The 22959-nt window shown below is 34.4% G+C and overlaps 2 protein-coding genes and 1 pseudogene across 3 annotated transcripts; 2 read left to right on the plus strand and 1 right to left on the minus strand.

Moving 5' to 3' along the window:
• Positions 1-1239: 1239 nt before the first annotated feature.
• On the minus strand, positions 1240-8989 carry LOC132285026 (aromatic aminotransferase ISS1-like). Its single transcript, XM_059787185.1, has 9 exons — positions 8325-8989; positions 8050-8097; positions 6391-6519; positions 6107-6166; positions 4600-4756; positions 3819-3925; positions 3581-3639; positions 3354-3462; positions 1240-1858 (listed from the first exon to the last, which is right to left on the minus strand). Exons 1-9 carry the CDS (start codon positions 8385-8387, stop codon positions 1406-1408), a joined length of 1185 nt encoding a protein of 394 aa, XP_059643168.1. The 5' UTR covers positions 8388-8989; the 3' UTR covers positions 1240-1405.
• A 3748-nt stretch (positions 8990-12737) lies between these two features.
• On the plus strand, positions 12738-17873 carry LOC132283046 (D-glycerate 3-kinase, chloroplastic). 2 transcript variants are annotated; one of them, XM_059784925.1, is made up of 12 exons: positions 12738-13032; positions 15158-15555; positions 15729-15808; positions 15917-15968; positions 16055-16096; positions 16192-16270; positions 16356-16387; positions 16466-16534; positions 16893-16967; positions 17098-17214; positions 17302-17352; positions 17469-17873. In XM_059784925.1, the coding sequence occupies exons 1-12, from the start codon at positions 12807-12809 to the stop codon at positions 17601-17603; spliced, it is 1356 nt and encodes a 451-aa protein (XP_059640908.1). In that variant the 5' UTR covers positions 12738-12806; the 3' UTR covers positions 17604-17873. The 2 variants fall into 2 exon arrangements, with proteins under 2 accessions (XP_059640908.1, XP_059640909.1); XM_059784926.1 differs by having other exon boundaries at positions 12739-13032; positions 15173-15555.
• On the plus strand, positions 13794-13979 carry LOC132287612 (small nucleolar RNA U3; annotated as a pseudogene).
• Positions 17874-22959: the final 5086 nt, after the last annotated feature.

Genomic DNA, 22959 nt, shown 5'->3' on the forward strand with positions numbered 1-22959 from the left:
AGAGGAATTGATTTTACCTGATTGTCCTCGGACTGGCGCAGATATTACCATTTGAAAGGGTAGGGGAATGAGTATTTTGGGGTAATCGTGGTCATTGTCGGCTGTTGAGACCGTTGGGTCCACTAAGAAAAGACTGGTTGAACGGTTAGAAATTTACCAACCAGTTGTGGGACCAGCTTCGGTTCAAATCCATTTATATGCACTCGATGGTCATGATAGATCTCTCTCTTTTACTCTCTTTTTTCATATTCCCCTTTAATTAATTTTTTTATGGCCAGTGGTAAACAAAGTGAAAAAATAAATACTCGTATTCAACAAAGACATGGTAAAATAAAAAAAATACATGAAAAATGCTGGGGAGTCAGGTTTGGGCTATTGGAGAGTCAGAATTTGAACTATCTTTTGCATTGATTTAGTAATTTTAAAGAAATAAGATTCTCATTATAGTAGGTTTTTTTTAATTTTATTTTTTATAAATGATCTCTGGTTCTTTTCAGTGTGTCTCTATTAAAGGACTTTAGAGAGAGAGAGAGAGAAGGTGTCAAAGGGAGAGGTCACCTTTGAATTTGAAAATAAAGGAAGAGAAATTGACAACTATTTGTATGTTTCCATATAACAAGTGAATGCATGACTTATCTTTTCACCTCATGTAACAAAAATCTTTTCCTTTCTTTCATCTCTTCTATTTGAAAAACAAAACTTGAAAAGTTGGCACTAAAATTTGCTTTTTTTTTTTGTTGATTAATTTAATATGTTTTTTGGCAGAACTGGTTTGCAACTAGTCTAAAAACATGTTTAGGAAAAAAAAAAAGTGTCTAACTAGTCTTCTGAGAGTATATGTTCAATCAGTAGAACACACAAGACCCTTCAGAGCATAGCAATTGGTTTTTTATTGACATTTACAAACTGTCCAGCTTCTGAACCTCACATTAATACTAACTAAGCCAACTGTATCTGCAGTAAGACAGTAAACCACCCTGCATAGAATGGAATGAAACTTCTGGTACATGTCTCAATTCAATGTTCTCAACATAGCACATTCTATATAAAAAATATAATCCTGTAATGATAAGTTAAAGAATAATGCTAACCACAGTCGCGACTATGGCAACCACGATCCCTCATCAGGCCACGATCGCCACAAGATAGCAAGTGCAAAGGAAATGTATTTCCATATGCATTGGCTAGCAGTGCTCTCCACTAATGCAAGTGCATGCACAAGAAATGTACTACCACATGTTCATCACAATGGTCATACTTCTTCATAAATGATTTCTCATGCAAACTTTATTGGTAATGGAATGGCATTAATGTTTCAGATGAATTACACAGAACCTGAAAACCCCCCAATTATTAAGAACAGAAACGCACTGGCTATGGATTTGCATTAGTTGCTTAAGGGCAGTCACTGTACCATTCCGTCTCTCACCAGTTCTTCTAACCCTCTTCTCAGCCTCCCTGCAGCAATTCGACATTCATCCTCTATTAGCCCTCCATATGAGATTCTTACATACCCTGGACAGCCGCTTGCACTTCCTGGGATCACAACCACCCCATGCCTCTTAGCAAGCCAACGAACTACTTCAAAGTCGTCCAGGTAATTATCTGGAAGTTTTGCCCATAGGTAAATTGCACCTTCTCCTCCTTTAACGGCATCCTCTCCCAGGGGTGATAATGCTTCTAGAACAAGAGCTCTGTTCTTGACGAGGTCTTTCACCTGTTCCGTCACCCACTCAGGTCCCACTTCTAAGGAGTGTAGAGCCAGGCGCTGTGAGATTACAGCAGCACAAATCGGAACATTATCTTGGATTTTGAGGAGCTGAGCTCCAATGCCCTCCACGTCTGAAGGATATGCTATCTGAGAAATTGAAGATAACAAACTCTTATTTGCAGCACTAATATTTGTATTAAATATGAAAATAAAAGCAGAAAGTATGTGTTAGAAAGAATATATTTCTATCTCAAAGCAAGAGAAAGAAAGCAAGTGCCAGTATGAACAAAATAATGAAAAAATGAGAAGATGTTGAATTCAAGATACCAAAGGCCGTCATCTAGGGCCAGTCCCAATAACATGGGTGCTGGTAGAGGTAGACTAGAGACAACTAACTTTTACCATAATTTTTACACAAAGTTGAATGCTTTGAGACTTAACCTCGCGTTCTCACACTCATTTGTCAGAACTTTACCATTTCCCAAGCAATAGCCCCCATATTTTTTACAGCTTCACAATTTAAGTACGATTTAGAAGAGTCATTGCAACATTAAACAAACATCATTGAGGTAAATAAGCTAGGCTTTAAGATCAGATAAGATGTAATAATTGGAAAAGAAAGCATGATGAAAACAAAGAAAGAAGATAATAAAAAGGGATTATTCTGTTGTTTGGCACCAAAAAAATTTCCATCCTACTACTCTCTATCGTGTATACAATATACCTTTCTTCTTTTGTTCCTCTAGTCCTCCTCCAAGCACTCTAGCCTTATTGTCCTTCCACTCATCCAGCTAAAACCTAAACAAATCCATCCCACTTTCTGCTACTACAAGAAGAGTAGGTGCTACTGGAGTCGAGTATTATGGCATAAACGATGTAACTTGAGATAAGGAGAATTATGAAGTGAGAGAACTTCTGGCTGGCTGTGCAAGACTGGTAGTTTAAAAGAGTAAGATATTAAAATTAAGTTGTGGATACGGGATAAAGTTGTTCATGTGATACCTCAAACTAGGGGTTTTCATCATGTTCAGGAATGCTAAGGTGAGGACATGATTTAGAACTGATCAGGTCAAACACGATGGTCCAAGAGGGAGAACCCATTTTTGAATGATTTACATTTATTAGCACATGTAGCATGGATTTGTAACCATTTTGGCCACTTGAAATTTTAAAAGATCAGTCTTTGCACAGGAAGAAAATTTAGAAGCAAATAACAATCATTTTCTTGGAAAGCAAATTATTTATCACCTCACAAAATTTTAATCGTGTTTGATAATACACATTATTCATATCTTAGAAGAAAAAAGATTATAGTATCACATGAAGTCATCTACTTCAAAATGATACTACTTCTATAAAGAGATATTAATGGCGTAAACTGGCGGTGTAAGGATAGATCTTGGCTTTGGAAAATATCCTGTCAAAGTAAGAATACAAAGAATGATCGCGTGGTGTGAATTTAAGAAGAGAAGCAATAATTGCTTATGAGATAAGAGAATACAAGTTAAGCATTATTTAATCATACCATTTGTTCTTAGCAAGCTTAATATTACATTTAAAAGGAAGCAAACACTTTATATTTGTTACCAAAGAAAACAAATTGATTTGTGAATAAACATAAAGAAAAGCAACCATTACTTACATATCCAACTCGCCATCCCATCATCCCATATGCTTTAGAGAAGGAAAAGATGTTGACTATGTGGTTGCCCTCGAGACAGGAGTGTTTCAGACCATCATACATAAAGTACCTGCACATGCAATGTCTAGAACAGTCACTGGCAATATCTTCAAGCATAGTAGAAAAACAACAAGAGAAAGTATCATTATACGAAGAGTTTTCAGGAAAGGAAGAACTAATATACTTACTCGTATGTATTATCTACAACAAGCCAGCATCCAGCATCTCTGCAGAGATCTGAAATCCTCTACTTAAACGAAATAAAACAAGTGAAAGGTGTCAAAAAATATTCTACAACAGGAAGGGGGAAAAAGCTCATTCTCAACTGTTAATTGATAGTGACAAGCTTCAGACTGATTTGTTCACAATAATATATGTATATACACAAACGCGTGCGCGCACACACACTTATATAGAGAGAGAGACCTTGAGAAGAGGCTCAGGAATGTAAGTTCCAGATGGATTGCCAGGATTAACAACGGAAACAAGTTTTGGGGTTGGTTTAGTTTCCAGTAAAGTCTTTTCTAACCAATCTGAAAATCAAGAAAATACTGATAAATGTTTGCTCATATAGAACAATAATAAAATCATTATCAAATCAAGGAAAAACATGTACTGTTTATTCAATTCTTCCAATGCTTAACTCGAACGGAACAATAATAAAATCTCCAATGTTTCTCTCACAACAGTATCTTATGGACAACATCATAGATACACTAACATAGCAAAACATTTATTACTTGACTATGACAATTGAGTGGGTTCAAAAAATAAAGTAAACCAACTCCAGAGTAACCGCATTTTCTCAAAATCTGGAACCAGAACCATTAAAAAGATGAAGAAAAGATTATTTCATCCAAAGATTAAAGAAAAAAGAAATACAAGTACGATACACCAATGGAAAACAGCAACCCAGTTATCTGCCCAAATTCCAAAAGTTACTAAAATTCAAGCTGGAGAAAGTAGTTCTTAATACTTCATATTCTGAATCTACAATAAAGAAGTAAATGGAGATAAGCTTCCACAAGTAAGCTTACGAGTCACCATCCATTCTAAGCCACCAGATCAAAACCGTACACACTCAGTGCAACTAAAAAAATCAGAAAATTTGAATTAAATCTCAAAATCCTGAAACAACAGAGAGAGAGAGGTGACTGTTTCCAGGACACATCCCTATGCACCAGGAACAGTTCACAAAGTTTCTAACCTGCATCAGGATGGAGAGTTTTCTGATTACAGGGACCCACCAGAATGTTAGTTACGCCAGTCATCTGGAATGCCATATAAGAATTGAAGTAGTATGGTGCAAACATAACCACAGAATCCTCTACATCACACAATGCAAGAACAATATTCACAAATGCCTGTAATTTAAAGAAAGAAACTGCCTTCAAAATCTTTATAGAATGGATGAAAAATAACAAATATAGGCACAGATACAAACAATCATGAAATTCAATACTCATTCTTTATGATAAAAAATAAAATAAACAGTTATAAACTGATAAGAATTTACAGTGAAGGAAAGTTGGCAGTCTTACTTGACATATATGAAACTCAGGTTTTGATATCCAGAAAATAGGTAATGATCTCTTGCTCACCGGTGAGCATGAAATTTATCCACACCAAGCATGATGACCGTTTGATATGATTCAAGTCTAAAAACGATAGTTACCACAAAAAAGATAGCATTCATATCCAACTGTCATCATGCTTGGCGTGGATAAATTTCATCCTCACCAGTGAGCAAGAGATCATTACCGTCTAGAAAATAGCAAAAAGTGTAGAATGCACATAATAATATGTAGAGAAAGAATATCACATATGTATGGCACATGCCCATTTCTCATTCATCTTTATAGCTGTCATTCTATACCTTCTTAATTCCAATCTCCCAAAATTTGTAGGAGTTCTTTCAAATAGCCTATTGGATAAAAAGAGTCGGAAAAAAAAAAAAAAAAAAAAAAAAAAAATGGAGGAATCATTACCCAGCGTGGTCCCCATTTATCGAGGGTGCTAGGAGGGTCGACTATATAAAGACATTATATTTGGCATTAATTGCACAAAATGACTGCTCTCGGGATTCAAGCTTGCATCATCACGCTTGATAGACTGAGGAATTTACCAGTGCACTAAGCAATGGCCCCTAAACATCTAAAAAGATTGGATATGATCAATAAAAAAGAGAACTACCAACACATGAGATCAAAAAAAAAAAGAACTGGAGAATTAGGTACACTAATTTCTTTCTTCTGAAGGAAATTATGCCTCTTAACACCCCATTTGCATCCTATCAAAAATGTTGCATGGATGTTAAGGGAGGCAATCTCCATACCGCGAAATTGATTAGATGAGAGAAAATAATAATAATAACATGAGAAACACCCAATCTAGAGAAGACAAAAGCGCAACTGTCAATATTAACTACAATGAAACAAGAGCAGCTCTAATAGCACATAAATACAACGAGGCATCACACAACTTCTTTTGCACCTTTTCACTCTTCAGTATTTCCCTATGGAATACGAACCAATGTTTAAATAAAATCTCAGACCCTTCCAATTAGCTTTGGTAACTTCCACAGAACCAGACAATTTTTTTTAATTACCTCACAAAGTTTTTTTTAAAAAAAAAAAAAGGGAAGAGAGGAGGGGGGGTTGGTTTTGGGGAGTTTGAGGAAAAAGACTAACAACATATAAAGCATGCCTTGTCACCTGATTTGCACCAGCAGTAACCATCACTGAAGATTTGAATAACTTATTTTCTTGATGCAACTGCAAAACAAAGAAAAAGTGGTTAATTAATGAGTAGCAGAGGAGAAAATTTTAGTTGCCCAGTCATGTGGTCAAAAACCAAATTCAAATTATTACAAAGAAACATAATATAAACATGGTTTTAGCTAAGACAATAAAATCACGAATCTTGCTTGTTTAGCCTTATCAGAATCTCTAAACATTACAAGTCTTCAACTGGAAATATTAGAATCAATTGATTATACCTTTTCAATCAATGCCTGCCTGAGCTCAGGAAGACCTTCATCAGCACCATATCGACTAATTGAAGGCTCCCAAACAAGTTCTTTTACCCTTTCCAGTGCCTGTTTGGGTGGCTTCCAATACACTACCCCCTAAATGAGAGTATAATAATCAAAGAATGAGATGCTGCCAATGTTGTTGTCAAGACAGATATTACCAAGTAACATTACACGCCAAATCCAACAAAAGGGCAAAACTAAATCAAAATCAAGTTACCAAATCAATAATATCACTGATTGCATTATAACTCTGAAGTAGTTACTGAACTACCAGATACTGATTTAGTATTGTCATGTTAGTGGGGCGGTCCATTCAATATGAAGTCCACATTAACCATAATATGTTAATAATATTATTTGATCTTTAAAGAAGTCCCATGTTGGTTAAACAGGAGAGGCAGATGCAAGACTGAGCTTCCAGTTTCAGAATTTCACAGAACATGATGTCCATGCTGTAACATCCAGCTTAAGCTGCTTGTTCACCCCCACCCTAAACATGAAATTTAACCATCAAGTGAGGAAGGACTTCCTCAAAGATTAACAGAGAAAATACCCCAATAAAACATTGGGGCAAATCAGAATGACATTGATCCCAATAAAAATTTGCACACGAGATGAAACTCATGTAATGGAGAAGTGGGGCAGTTATCAGTCCCACCTATAGGATTTGGATCTTTATGATACCACACCAAAAAATGAAAGAAGAAAGCCAAGGAAACTTTTATCTAAATGAGGTCTTATGGGATAATTGATATCTTAAAATGCCACAGTAGTTACTACACCTAAAAACAGGTTTCTTTTAAATATTATTATCCACCAGATAAAAAGAAAGTTAATAAATAAAAATAAAAAAATAAAAAAAAAAAGGATATATAAAAAGATAGTCTAATTCATCTGGAATCATCTCTTTACTCAATACTAGAACAACTAAAACAGATCTTTCTATAATAGAACAGCCCATCATCCACACAATCATAAACTACCAATGCAACTGTCACTTAAAACAGCGACCAAGTAAAAGGTTTCTGGCTTTGTGCCTTTGAACCAGTGAAACCCACATGGAAACTGACATTGGATACATTTTGTCAATGGGTAAAGTTTTCAACTTATAGCTCACATTGAGCCATCCAGCCCACAAACAACGTTCGTTTCACTCCCACCTCAGACCACCTTACATAAGCACCATTGCTTAAACAATGACCCTGTTCTCAGCTCAGTCATGGACTCAAAATCATGGTATTAAGATACCGAAACCAATCCACTGATTTTAGTTGTGCACGGAAAAATTCAATCAGAAATTTGATCCGTGGCTCTTTAATTACTAGAAGCATTTAGTCATTTGCTTGAATATTTCAACAGATTGGAATTTCTCCTCATAATATGAATATTTAACATCTAAAGACGTCCAGTGTCACTATAATTTCAGCAACTTAGACAAGTCAAATTGGGGGAATAATGTATTTGCCACAAACATATGGATAGAAAAACTGAGTCATAGATTTAAGAACAGGGACAGAAGGAAACTCCTCACATTTTCTGAAATTTCTCGAACTCCATTTCCACCAGGCCAACAACAATTATTAAACAACTACTTTGAAAAACATTGAATAGAGTAAAATAAACCTGAGCAAGAGACATTGCATCTTTAGCACCTCGGATCAGCTCCTGTATCTGCAAACACAAAACCCATTTACAATCAAAACGCCATTACATTATGCACTGGAAACATGTAAATATGCATGCATATATTAATAATAAAAAATTTAAATAAAAAAAAATGTATAATCAAGTGTACAAACACAACTAACATATAAAGTTGTAGAGATTGATCGAGAGAAAAACCAGCTAACAAAGAACAATAAAACCCAATTTGGGGCTTGAAATTATCGTGATCATACCTGAACCATGACGGGTGTATTAGTGAGTAAAGCCCTCTTAGCTAGCATTCCAGACGAACCCATCTCTCAGACTCTCACCAACTCTTTCTCTCTCTGTCTCTGTTCACCTTCTCTCGCCTACAATGACCAAAACGGTCCCTCCAAGCTTTAAAGACAAAAAAGCATTCTCAGTACTCAATAGATTAAAGCAAATGCACTTTTCGTCAGATGTGGATATAGATTGCAATTACGCAAAACAGGCCAGTCATATATATCGCACGCCATTACCAACCAATTGCTTTGAAAGAGTCTCAACAACTACAAAAAGGCAAAGCCAAAAGAAGACGAAAAGTTTGTGTATCAATGTGAGACTCTGTGCTTGTGTTGCGTAATGGCATCTCTTGACTTTGTATTGTTCTGAATGTTGATGGAAAAGGAGGATTTGGATTATCCATTACAGATCAGATAGATAAGCATCTCTCTCTGTCTAAAATCATCCAAAAACAACCACTTGACTGTTTAATAGACCTAATTGAATGCTGCCTCTCTCTCTCTCTATTCTCTCTCTCTACCAAACGCGAACACAAAAACCGACTCGTCTATGTGTCACTCCATTGGCTTTCTAATACGAGGGGAACAAAAACCAGATCCATAATTAGATTAAATTCCTCTGAAATTTCAACTTCCATCAGTGGGAAATAACAGAATTAAACAATGTATGACCCATATACAGGAATTTTAAAATACAGGCATTTTAAATGCTTCACTGTTTCATTCCACTGAAAAATAAATATAGACTCTAATTTAGTTTTTTTTTTTTTGGGGCAGCGCCAAATCTACTGCAATTGAAGAGAACAATTAAAATTTTGATTCAAGTCAGTGCTTACAAAAGGAATATGGAAACTTTTTGAAAATTTGTTCAATTACAATTTATAATAGTAATCTTTAAAACTGATTAGAAATTAAAAAAACTATTCTTTAAAACTAATTAGAATTTATATTAAACTATTATTTGATAAAAACAGGTCTAAAATAGTGATTGTATTGTCCTATTTCAAGTCGAGAAATGCACGGAGGACAACAAATTTTGGCAGGGATAGATGCAACATCATTCGATAAAAGATTGTATTTTTTTTTTTTTAAGATTGGATGATGGAGAATACTGTAATTTCATAATTAACTGTAAATATAGTTTTAAATTATTTTTATTATTATACATATTACTATCTACTATAATATTATAATTTATAAAAAAATTAATTTAAAATTTGTAAAATTTAGGATGGTATTATATTTTTAAATTAAATTCACAAGTTGGACCAATATTTTTGCTCTGTGGGAGATTAGTCTGATCCCTCAACAACAACCAAAGCTGTTTTTTTTTATTTTTTGTTTTTTTTAGAGCAATTTAGAGTCGGTGAATATTTACTTTTCTTTCAATTTGAGGTCGTGATCATTTCTTAATAACTTTATTTACCTTATTTTTTACTCTTTCCCTTCCTGGTAAAAAAATTATTTGCGGCATCTCGAATAGTTTTAACCATTTTTGTTTCATTTCATTTTCAATTAGTGATACTCTAATCATCTCATAAACTTAATTCTTTTTAAATTTTACTGTATATCAATCTCAACATTCTCATTTTTATACTCACTTTATGCATAAGTTTTATCTCTTAAAAATTAAATACAACCCATCTAATAAATAATTCACAAATTTTTTCTTTCTATTTTAAGGAGATACTATTTACTTCTTTATTTAATCATGTCTTGACTTTTTGATTATTCCCACACAATGAACATAAATAAATAAACTTTCTCACCAGTAAATTGTGAATTGGGTTTTGATGACAATTGGATTACAGCGGATATGGAAACCGTTAGTACTGTCTCTTACTCTATTTTGTTGAATGGTAGTACTGGGGATCTCTTTGTGCCATCTAGAGGGATTAAACAAGGTGATCCTTTATCACCTTACTTATTCCTGTTATGTGCAGAGGGACTTACCAAGTTAATTAACAAGGCAACGACTGATAGACATTTCTTTGGGATTCGAATGAATAGAGGGCCAACTGTACCTCATTTGCTATATGTTGATGATTCTTTGGTGTTTTGTAGAGCAAATGACAGAGAACTAAATGTATTGAACAGCTGCTGCTCATGTATGAGAGATTAATAGGACAACAAATCAATTACTCAAAATCTTCCATTATTGTTAGTGCTAATGTCCCGGTTGATGAGAGGGAAGATTTGAGTAGAAGGTTGGGAGTTGTCATAGGGGAAAGGTTTGACGGGGATTTGGGGCTGCCAACTGAGATTGGTTGATCCAAAAAACAAATTTTCAAATATCTTGAAGACAGAATGGTTGACAAGATAAAAAGGTGGAAAGATTGTTTCTTTTCTACTACTGGGAAGGAGACTCTTATTAAGTCTGTTCTTTAAGCCCTTCCTACGTATACCATGAGTTGTTTCAAGCTTCATGTGGGAGTTTGCAAAAGTCTGAGTAGTAAAGTTATGCACTTTTGGTGGTCTGGGTCTAAGGAAGGACAGAACTTGTGTTGGTTAAAATGGGAATAGTTGTGCAGGAATAAGCAAGAGGTTGGCTTGGGTTTTAGAGATCTCGAAGCTTTTAATATTGCACTTTTAGCTAAATAAGGATGGCGGCCAACTGTGGAGGATGGTAGTTTACTCTCAATAATTTACAAAGGAAAGTATTACCCTCATAATTCTTTTTTCGAGGCCAGAATAAGAGGTAATTCAAGTTGGGCTTGGAAGAGCATATGTTCATCCAGAGAGGTTGCGCAGAGAGGCCTGAGGTGGCGAGTAGGTACAGGGACTGTAGTGCAGGTATGGACTGATCCATGGATTCCAAATTCTTCAGATTTTAAAATTTCTTCACCTTGTCTTACGGGGTGTAATTTGCGCACAGTTCAGGACTTAGTGGATCCTTATTCAAAATCTTGGAATATTAGCTTATTTCTCAGTTTTTTTCTTAAAAAGAGTTTAAATTTTTTTTGTCAATTCCATTAAGTGAAACTATTGTGAGGGATAAAAAAAGTATGGCACTTCTCAAATGATGGAAGTTTTATAGTGAAGTTTGCATACAAGGTTACCCTCGAGTGGTTGCAAAGAGCTACTAGATCGTTGGGATATGAGAGAATAATTGATGGATGTGCTGCTGTTAATGGAATTTGGGACAAAATATAGAAGCTTAAGGTGAAGGAGAAATTGAATCACTTTATTTGGAGCTGTGTTTACAGGATTGTCCCAGTTTTAGAAGATCTAAAGAAGCGTCAAGTTGTGGAATTTGATATTTGTTTGAGGTGTGGTTTAGATAGTGAATCTATTGAGCATGTGATGTTGAGATGTCGTTATGCTGTTAAAGTGTGGAAATTTTGCCCTATCAGATTGGATCCTATTTGTTTCCAAAATAATACATGGATGCATTGGTTTTGTGATCTAATGAAATTGTGGGAAAAGGCAGAGTACAGAGATTTATATTTGAGCTTAATTGTCTATGTTTGTTGGTATTTATGGAAAAGTAGAAATCGATTTTATTATGAGCAGAAAGAGATTGGGGAGAGGGCTCTAATGCAGTTAGCGTTTCACCATTGGAATGAGTATCAAGAGGTTATTAAAGGCAGCCATGAAGCTAGGATGATTAGTTCTTCTCAATCTGATGTTGTGCGACGGAAAACTGCTGCAGAAAATGGATTGAAGCTGAATTTTGATGCTGCCTATAGAGATCACACCAAAGATGCTGTTAGTGGCTTGGTTCTTTGAGATTGTAAGGGTAAGGTTTTAAAGGCGGTCATCCATTTCTTTGCAAATGTGACTTCTGCACTAGTAGTTGATGCACTAGTAGTTGAAGCCATGTCTGCAAGATTAGCCTTAAAGTGGGCTCAAACATGGGACTTAATAGAAATGGAGATTGAAGGAGTTGTAGTTTGGTTATTAATCCATCAAAAGTTTTAGTTGACATTGAAGTTATTTGGGGAGATATTCAGGCTTATATAAAACTAATTGATCAATGAAAGATTGGTTGGGTGAAGAGGTAGGTAAATATTTTGGCTCATAGTCTTGCCCAGTATGCTATGCAGAGAAGAGAAACTTCATATTTTTTTTTATGTATGTTTTCCCAACTTTCATAGAAGAGAGAGCTTGTATGGATTGTATTCATATTTTATTTCATCTAATGAAAGATTTTCTTGCCTTGGAAATAAAATAAAAAAAAATTATGAATTGGGTGGCTATTTTTTCGTCATTGACACCTAAAATTGAACCAAATTGTACAATTTATTACCAATCTATCGCGCCAATTTGGTAATTGCAATTAATCGTTACAATTCAGAACAGGAGTGCCAAACTGGACTGGGGGCATTTTCGTACTTCCACTTATGTCACAGTTGGACACTCGTCAGTTCTATCGCTCTAGTCTATCCTAAGCTGAATTGCCCGCGTTTAGAGAGAGAAAGGGGAGAGTGAGAGAGAGTGGAAAGGAGAGAGATGGCGGTTTCGAATATGTTATCCAAGCCAGCGAAGCCATTGCTGACGACGACCACTTCACTCTCTGTATGTAATTATATTAATTATAATAATAATGATAATTATTATATATATAACCAATTGTCCGTCGTTTCGACTCTCTCTCGCTCTAAATCAGAAGCAACAACCACCAAATCGAAGCTCTCTTCCATGCCTTCTCAAATGTTATCTCAATTCTCCAAATCAGGTAATAATATCTCGTCTCTCACTCGAATGTTCACTGATTTTTATTTAGTTCTTTTCGCAATATCTTCAGGGATTTTGTTAATTTCAATGAGAATTTATATCGAATGTAACGATTATGTTTCCAGGGACTTTTTTATGGGGGCATGATGCTCTGTTTGTTTGCATAGAAAGTGTAGGAAATGACAAGGAAAGAAAATTTTGTAGTTGATTCTAATCTTAAGCCTTCTTAAAACCAAAGGACGTGCTATGGAAAGTCAGAGAGTATTAGATTTAGTTCAGCAATTGTTAAATTATTATTAGTTTCAAGTTCATCGTTTGTGGTTTAGCTCTATTCAACAATGTGAGGTACTGCTTCTCACCCACAATTTTTTTTAAAGAAGGATTAGCTGCGCAAGTGGTCTTTTAGCCCAACCAATCTGTTTCATATCTTATCCCTTTTTTATTTTTTTATTTGTGATACTGGCTTAATCTCCAATGACAAATATCATTATAACTTCCCTAATAAGTTATTACATTCTCAAATATATATATATATATATATATATATATATATATATATACAGATAGATAGATAGATATTAGAAAGAAAGAAAAAAAACCACTTGCCTTGTTACATGTTGCTGCAATCATGTATTCTCATGGTGGCCTGGCAATAATTTGAATTGGATTTTAGCTAATTTCTATTCTTTTACATGGCTTTTGGCTTTTTCACATTGTCTGGTGTACCGAATTAAATGTTGGGCCTGTTGGCAACACTGGGACAAGACCTTACTTGAACAGGATCTGTTCTATAGGCTTGTACCTCTGTATCCTTGAGTTCTAACGAGATAGGAATCAAAGTCTGGTGGATGAACCAGGGGATTAATAGTCCTGTGGTACTCATTCACGGAAAACCAGGTTCAGCTGGTTTGATCCGGCTGGGGTGGTTACACGGTTGTCTGACAGACACTCCAAATTTTACCTTTCAAAACACACACACACACACACACACACACACACACACACACACACACACACGTTGGCACAAGACACGGAATTGAGTCTTGGAACTATTTTTTCTTCTTCTCATTTTCCATTATCACTTTGTTTTTCCTTTTTTGTGGGACATGATGCTCAGTTTGGTTGCATGAAAAATGTTGGGAATGACAATGAAAGAAAATTTTGTATGTTGGTTTTCTTAATTTGGGTAGCCAGTTGTTTGACCGCGCTTAAAACAACTATTTGGCATAGTCGAAGGAAATCATTCATCCTTCTCTTACTCTCTTGAAAGCGATATTGTTGAAATATTATGTTAGATTCTATTCTTAGCTTTCTTGGAACCAAAGGACAAGCTTTGGAAATGTTTCAGGGAGCATTAGATTTAGTATTATTAGTTTAAAGTGTATCATTTGCAGTTTAGCTCTATTCAATAATGTTTGATACTGCTTCTCACACACAACCACATTTGTTAATGAAGTAAGCATTTAGCAGGGCAAGTGGTCTTTAACCCAATCAATCTGTTTCATATCTCATCCCTTTTTTTATTTTTCATTTTTCATTAGTTATTACATTATGGAAAAGAAAAAAAAAATTCCCTTGTTACATTCTGCTGCAACCATGAATTTTCTTAGTGGCCTAGCAATACATTGAATTAGATTTAAACTAATTTATGTTCCCTACATGGGTTTTGGTTTTTTTACAATTCCTCATGTCCCGAATTACAAGTTGGCAACACTGGCACAAGACACAAATTGAGTTTTGGCGACTAATTTTCTACTTCTAAGGTTTTTGGAGGCTGTTTTTTAGATGGCCTATAAGAGAAAAATTATGTAGGAGAAAGCTTTCAAGTTTGAAAATCATATCCAATAAGTTTATCGTTGCTTATTTAGTGGAAATCAGACAGTAGAATTCTCGTTATAGTCAATTCTACTAATGCTGAAAATGTGGTCGTTGACTTTTAGTATAGCCCTCTTCATTTACAACATGGAATGCAGGAGCTATCCATTAGAATTGATTGTTTTGTTCTGTTTGATATCTCTAGTGCATTTTGTATCTTGCAGTGAAGCATCCATTTGCTGCAAAAACATTTGCTATTACTGTTTTATAGTTGATGTTGGATTTTCTATTTTTCCTCTTTTTTATATCAGAAATTATCAATGCAGGCCCTGGAAGTTCATGGATGCAAAACAATTCCAGATGTCATGATACTGTTGCCAACAGGAGAAGGCAGGGTATATCACATTCGGTGTTTCCCACAACACCTGCAGAAGTATCGTCTGTGCAGGATCTTTTTGAATTTATATGCTCAGGTCCCCTTATAAACAAATTGGGTCTGACCTCAGAAATGGTGGCTGAGTCCATTGACAAGTGGTTAGAATACGGGGTACACCTATGTAGACTGTTTCAGTTCAATGAACTTTACCTGACAATACCTCAGAAAGCTAGGTTCTACCACTATTACATACCGGTCTTCTTGTGGTGTGAACAGCAAATTTCTCATCACAGTTCCATGTTTAAAGATGCTGAAGATATCCCTCCTTTAGTGGTATATTTTAAAAATGTTCAAACCATCCTTTATTTGTTATTTTCCCCCTTTCTTTTGGACGTCAGTAACTTAACTCTCTTCAATTGTGTTGTTTTATATGATTAATGGACACTGTTATACAGGTCATCAGGAAACAGTAGAAACTGCTAAGCTGTCATCTTTTTGTGATGCAGATTGGTTTTAGTGCACCGCAGGGTTGTGGAAAGACTACACTTGTCTTTGCACTCAATTATCTTTTCCGAGTCACTGGGAGGTATTTGCCGACTGCTATCTATTGCTTGCCTGTATGGAATCCTGTTATTCCAATAAAATTATGAGAAAACAAAGGAAATTTGTTACTGCTGACACATGTCTATATCAGGAAGTCTGCAACTATCTCCATAGATGATTTTTATTTAACTGCAGAGAATCAGGTAAATATTCAATGCAGCTCTGCCTCTTACTTCCCCTATTCTTCTTTGTGTTCAGATTTTCTGATGCTGTTTCAATTTGATTTTAGGCCAAACTGAGAGAAAATAATCCAGGGAATGCACTTTTAGAGGTGGCAATCAAGATCTTTTTTTAACAAATTTTCAACTCAACAAAGTTGGTGTGACTTTTTAGTAACTAAATAATTGAAAATATCTTTATGCCCAGCTACGGGGAAATGCTGGAAGCCACGATCTTTCATTATCCATTGAAACACTGACAGCTCTAGGCAAATTGACTAAAGAAGGTGAGTCTCCTTCATTCTATGCTCATCTAGTTTCAATATATCATTATTCAAAGTAGAAAATCATTTATGTATCAAAGCTGTCCAGGGTTGAAGATGAAGCTTCCTCGATATGATAAAGTAAGCACACAACAAACTAAAGTTACTTGATCATCAATCAACTTTTTAGTTCAAGTTTCCTTGTTTGCTCTCATGCAGTCTGCATATAAAGGTAGGGGCGACAGAGCCGATCCTTCAACATGGCCAGAGGTTGAAGGGCCTCTAACGGTAAGAGGATTTTCATTTCCAAGCTGGCAATAATTGGGTTGAAATTGGATTGGTACAAAACTTTACCTCCATTTCGATCCAGGTTATATTAAAATAATGATATGATATTATTTAGGAAAAAAAATAATGATGATATTTCTAAAGTTGAATGACATGAAAAATATTAACTATAACTTTGAACTATGGTTTGATGCAAATCAAATGGCACAAGCGCCAAACTGAAAACTGGTTAGATTGGGTGGCATGGTTCGCTTTGTGGGTTCAGGTTAAATGTCTGTCTCTACTTAACTTTCCTCCATAGAAAGACTTGTAATTTTGTTCCCCTCACTATTTATATGTCTTTTGTTGGATCAATTAGGCTATTTTGTTTGAGGGTTGGATGCTTGGTTTTAAACCCCTTCCCACTGAAGTCGTCAAAGCTGTTGACCCACAGGTTAGAGAACTCAAGTTAGATCTGGGGCATGTTTGTCTTCTTCATTTTATGCGGATTCATTATCGCATTATGTTAGTTTTTACTGGACTACTGGGGCCATTTTAGCTGAAGATGAAGCATAATTTTACAGCTGGAGGCAGTGAACAAAAATTTGGAAGCTTGTTATGATGCATGGGACAAGTTCATAAAAGCGTGGATAGTTATTAAAATTAAAGACCCGGATTGTGTCTACCAGTGGCGATTGCAGGTTGGCATCATGTTCACAAGCGCAATTTTCTCTAAGAAAATTCTTATTGCTAGCAATAGCTGTTTTACTACTCGTGGGAAATTGCAGGCAGAGATTGCTATGAGGGCGGATGGAAAACCCGGGATGTCTGATGAGGAGGTGGGCTTGACCATGTGTATTCTTATTGAATTTCCTGATTCAGTGCTTTGAAAGGACCAGCAGCAAATTCCAAAATTTGAAGTTTTTTTTCTTTTCCTGACTCTTCTTATCTGCAGATTATGGATTTTGTGTCACGATACTTGCCAGCATACAAGGCTTACCTCCCCACACTCTACTCAGAAGGACCAAATGGTTCAGATCCAGAGCATCTCCTTCTCATTGAAATTGATGAAGGAAGAAATCCATTCTGATGGAAGGTTAGAATAAGCAAAGCCCATTTTTTGTTCTTGCTGAAAATTCGTTGGCTTAGGCAAGCTTTAGTAAAGAGCATCATCAATGAGAAAAGTAGTCCTATATAAGCTATTTTCAGACTGGACTACATATGTAGATGTGAGATATCTTGCTTCAAAACCCGCCTTTATTTTGAATGGGAATTGAGTTGTAGGGGGAGGGTACCCCCATTGTGTAGCCTCATTTTAGAAAAAGAAAAGGGGAAAAAAAAAACTATTTTTCAATTACAATTTTTTTTTTTGGTTGGAAGTTAAAAAGCAAAAACACACCCCTCCATGTCTCCAATTGGAGAAGAAAGGATATACTATTGGGGTTACATTCCGTTTGATTTTTCGATTACAAAGTTATACCTACCGTCAAGTGTTAAAACTCAGGGGAAAAGGTTGAAGAGTCTCCATATATGCAGTGCTTGTGAATTATTTGCTTGGATCAAGAATTAAAAAATAATAAAAAATTACAAAATTGGTCATTTAAAGCCCAGCTAATTTTTGTAGCTCAGAAGGAGATGCTATATAGTTTGTGCTTTCTTATCTTTAAAAGTAGCAATATGTGTCTTGTAAGGCCAAGAAGTGTTTTTCATATTGCAAGCATTGGTAGTGGAAAAATGTAAGCATTTGAATTCCATGAATTGCATCGCTCGTGTTAACATTAACATTGTGTCAGGCTCCTTGAATTGCTGATCTGATTATTTTGGAGGGGGGATTCGGATTTTAGGAGTTTCCATGTCTTTCTAAGTCGTCCTGACAGTGAAGCTCCTCCCACGCTTTTCACCACGTCACTCATGTTGGGCCCCTCATCTCGGGACCCGTTGCTAGGCATTGGGCAGCAATTTTGGCTGCTCTCTGTCCCCCCACTGTGTACTGCCCTTGGATATGAGAATCCAAGGCTAGTAGTTGCAGGGGGTGGGCAAAAAATTCGCCAATCCGCGAATCCGATTCCATCTCATCCGTATGGATCGGATTGAATTACCAGACCCACGGATCGGTGGCGGATTTTAAAAAATTGAATCCGTAGTTCACGGATCAGATCACGGATTAGACTGTCAAAAATCCGATCTGATCCATGAATCCGATCCATGGCAATCCGTGGGTAATCCGTAAAATATATATATATATATATATATATATAATATAACAACTATGTGGCAATCCGTGTGCCACATATCGTTTTTTTTTTATTATTTTTTTTTGGTAACTAATTAAGTATTATACATATTAGTATATTACACACTGATATAAAACATATTAGTATTTTTTTTGGTAACTAATTAAGTATTTTTTCGGATAATTTGGATAACTACTGTCCTTTTGATTATGCAATATTTTACAGTTTGATTATTCTTGTTATTATGCATTTAAATTGGATTAATCTATCTTCTATTATACACTTTTGTAATTGGATATGAAATTAGTAAAAAATTAAAAATAGACTAATTTGGATAATTCAATCAGCGGATTGATCCGATCCGATCCGTGAATTCACGGATCCGATCCGATCCGATCCGTGAACTAACGGATTGGTGGCGGATTCAAAATTCCCTAATCCGTAATTCACGGATCGGATTAGAATTGATGCCTAATCCGATCCGATCCGTGGTCACCCCTAAGTACTCGATAAGTCTACGCTTCACGGGTTGTGATGTGTTTATGTCCAATGATGTCGTTGCTCTTACACCCAACATTGTAGTTTGAGTACTTCATATTAAATATTTTTCTCTGAATATTTTTTCATTTTTTTATTTTTTTTCTAGGTAAAATGTTTTCTTTTATTTTTGTTTTTCGGTGTTATTAGAGGTCAAAGTTGAGTCCATCGGATAGGGCGTGTAATGTAGTTTATCGAAAATTAATGAATAAGTTATTTTTATTAGGTTTTATTTTTTTTTTCTTCGTAAATATTTTACGATAATCAAACACTTGAAAATACAAAAAATATTTTTCAAAAAATATTAGGGGAGCGGAGCCTAAATCTCTTTACGTATGAATGGGACTATATTTACAGTCATGAGAAAAATAGTGGGTAGATGACATGTTTAGTTAAATATCACATTGAAATATCTTTAGAAAATAATTATCAATGTAGGTTTAATTTTACTTTTTCGTCACTAACGTCGTTAAAAAATGTACGAAAAAAACAAATCTATCCTTAATTTTTTAATTCATTTTATTTTAAAATATAAGCAATTTAAAAGGACATAATTGCCCTCACTAATTACTCGCGCCTACCCACTCCTCTCTCTCACATTGTTGGACCAACACCTCAATTCCTCCATTTTTACAATTTTCAAGCTCTCGCTCTCTCTGGTGATTAATTAAAGAAAAATAATAGTGATAAAGATAGACAAAATAGAGAGATGGAAAGTAGAAGAAAGAAAGAACTTAATAAAAAAAATAAAAAAACAAAACGAAAAATATTTGTATTACCTAGTTACTGTCTATCAACTTTTTTCTTTATTAATCGCGTTTAACATAATGGTTATTATTACTATTATTATTATTATTATTATTTTGCAGTTTAACATAATAGCTTGCTCTTCACCACCATGATTCCTTCCCACCCTCTCTCTTCTTCCTCCTTTCTCTAATATATATACACACACACACACACACACCTATATACCGAAGGATTTTTCATGATATATTTTAAAGTTCCATTGATGTATTTTCTCTCTAATCATAAGAGACGCAACTTTTATTGTTTTTTGGATGAGTCTCATAAGAGACACAACTGAGCTAATAAATGGTATTGTAAATATATATATAAATAAAGGATAATTATAAAATTACAAAGTAAAGAGTATATAAGTCATTTCAACCATTTTTTTAAGTCAACACATAATTAAAGGGGGTAACAATGTCCTTTTATATGCAAACTAGTCTGACACATCTGAAAAGTAATTTTTTGGATGTGAGTAAAAACGGATTAAAAATTTGTAATTTGAGTGATAATTATTTTTAAAAAGTATTCTAATATGATATTTGGCCAAACCTGACTGGGCGACAGTGAAATTAACCATTTTATTTAACTTCTTAATTACGGAGTAATAAACTTTTTTAATTGGTAGAGTCTAGTTCCTCATACGGGTGTGCCCGTGTTCAAATCTACCATTCTCTCTTCCCCATCTCTCTCTCACAGCCGCTCGACCCTTTTCGCTTTGCTCCCTGCTCCCTTCCATGGGAGTGGGGAGGTGACCTTGCTTGCCTCCCACAAGTTAATAATATCGGTGTGTCATAATAAGTTCGTAGGTAGGTGATTTTTCATGTCGTTTTTTGTTTTTGTATGGCTAGATCTACTCTTATTTGGTTTGTTTCAGACTCGACAGAGTGGATCTGTTGTTTTCCCTTTGACTAGATCTCTAATCTAGGTCGATTTTTGTTTTTTCCTAACTTGATTTGATCTTGTGCGGGGTTGGGTGTGTGGAGGCGCCTTTAATCACTCCAGTTTGTTACTCTTCTCCCTTGGTGGTTTCTGTTCTGAAGCGGTGGCTCTTTTTCAACAAATCTGGAGCCTGTTCTTCATTTTATTGTATTGCTTCACAATTTGTATGCCTTTATCTGATTGGGTTTATGCCTCTGTACTGCCTCCTGACCTTTGTGGCTTTTAAATGATATAAAAAATAAATAAATAAATAAAAAGAACTTAGAATATTCTAGAGACCGTTATTTAATTTCAAAGTATGTGGCGTAACAAATTTTAAAAAATGTTGGACTCGTGTGGACCCACCACAAAGAATATTTTATTTTATTATATTTACCAAACCACAAAGAATATGAAAAAGTACAGAATGTGACGAGTAAGAGTAAACAAATAAAAATGTGAGGTCTTGTTTTGTCACAATGAAAAATAATAGAGAAGATAATTTTTTATGGGAAAATTACACTTAGAGCCTTAAATAACAAAATAGTTTATTTTAATAATTTATTTTTCATTTTGATTGAATTAAGTAAAATAATTACATATGCATCAAAAATTATTGTTTAGGTCCAAAATACTCTCCAAACACTTATATCAAAATACAAAAAATTATTTTCTTAAAATCAAGTACTTTCTTTAAATAATATATTTATTTAAAAATTTTAAGAAAATAAAATCTTTCCTTCAACTTTAAACCATATTGCTGCAACTTATATATATATATATACACACACACACAAGAACTTATACAAATAATAAAAAAGATTCAATATAGTAAAAATGTGGTAATCAAAGGTTAGTCCCCAAAAAGAAAAATATAATTAAATTCAAGAATATATAAATCGTCTTTTCTATGGTGCATGCCTTGAGATGATCATCAATTTTTTGACTCAATTAATTACACTTGTTTATAAATAAATAAAAATGATTGTTGGTGTACCATTTACTGAAGCAACCATTTAATTTTTTCATAATCTCCCTCTACCGTGTGTGTGTGTGTACACCTTTTTTATATGTATGTAATCATTTTGGAAATGTGATATATAATTTGCATTGTGCGTTGGGACATGATAGATTAATTTTAAGACCAAGTGAGTCTATTACATTTTTATGTATTTTAACAAGTTGTAGAGGAACTTTTTCTGTATGTGTAGATATGTATATATATATTCATACTAATTTTTTCACATTTACAGGTTTAAATTGGTATGAATTAAGCGATATGGTTAAAATTTTATATATATATATATAGGATGAATTTACACTTACCGAAATAAAAAATTCTATACATAATGAATTTTCACTAAATTTTTTGTATATTTCTAAATTTACATTTGCAAGTTTGAACCGATATAAATTAGGACATACTGTTATTTTATTTATTTTGGTAATTTATACATCATATGCAAAAATGCTAAGTTGAAAGTCAACTTAAAAATCATATTTTTCTAAATTTTATGAATGAAAGAATTATTTAATTTAGGAAGGATTTTTTGATATTTGGAAATAAGAGTTTAGAGGGTATTATGGACATAAATAATAGTTATTTATGCATATGTAATTATTTTACCTAACTCGACTAAATTAAAAAATTAACTTTAAAAATAGACCAATTTGTTATTTAAGGTTCTTAAATCTCTTTAAGAGTAGTTTTCTCATTTTTTATTTTCTTAATAAAGAAGAGAATTCATGCACGCATGGTAAAGCTATTAGGATGTGACACGGAGTATACATCTATACCAAATTTAGCATAAGATTCTTAAAATATAATAAAGTTATTTTGTACTCTTTCTCGAAAAAGAATGCAATTAGTTTGGGTCTTGGAATAAAGTTATTAGGCACGAAAGAAATTTGAAACACCAGGATTGTAAGTGTAATGCAATCAACGCCTTCGTTGCGGTTCGG

This window comes from Cornus florida, unplaced genomic scaffold (assembly GCF_030987335.1).
Source record: "Cornus florida cultivar Cherokee Brave unplaced genomic scaffold, ASM3098733v1 CherokeeBrave_3.0.0_Hap2_Chr11, whole genome shotgun sequence".
NCBI lineage: Eukaryota > Viridiplantae > Streptophyta > Magnoliopsida > Cornales > Cornaceae > Cornus > Cornus florida.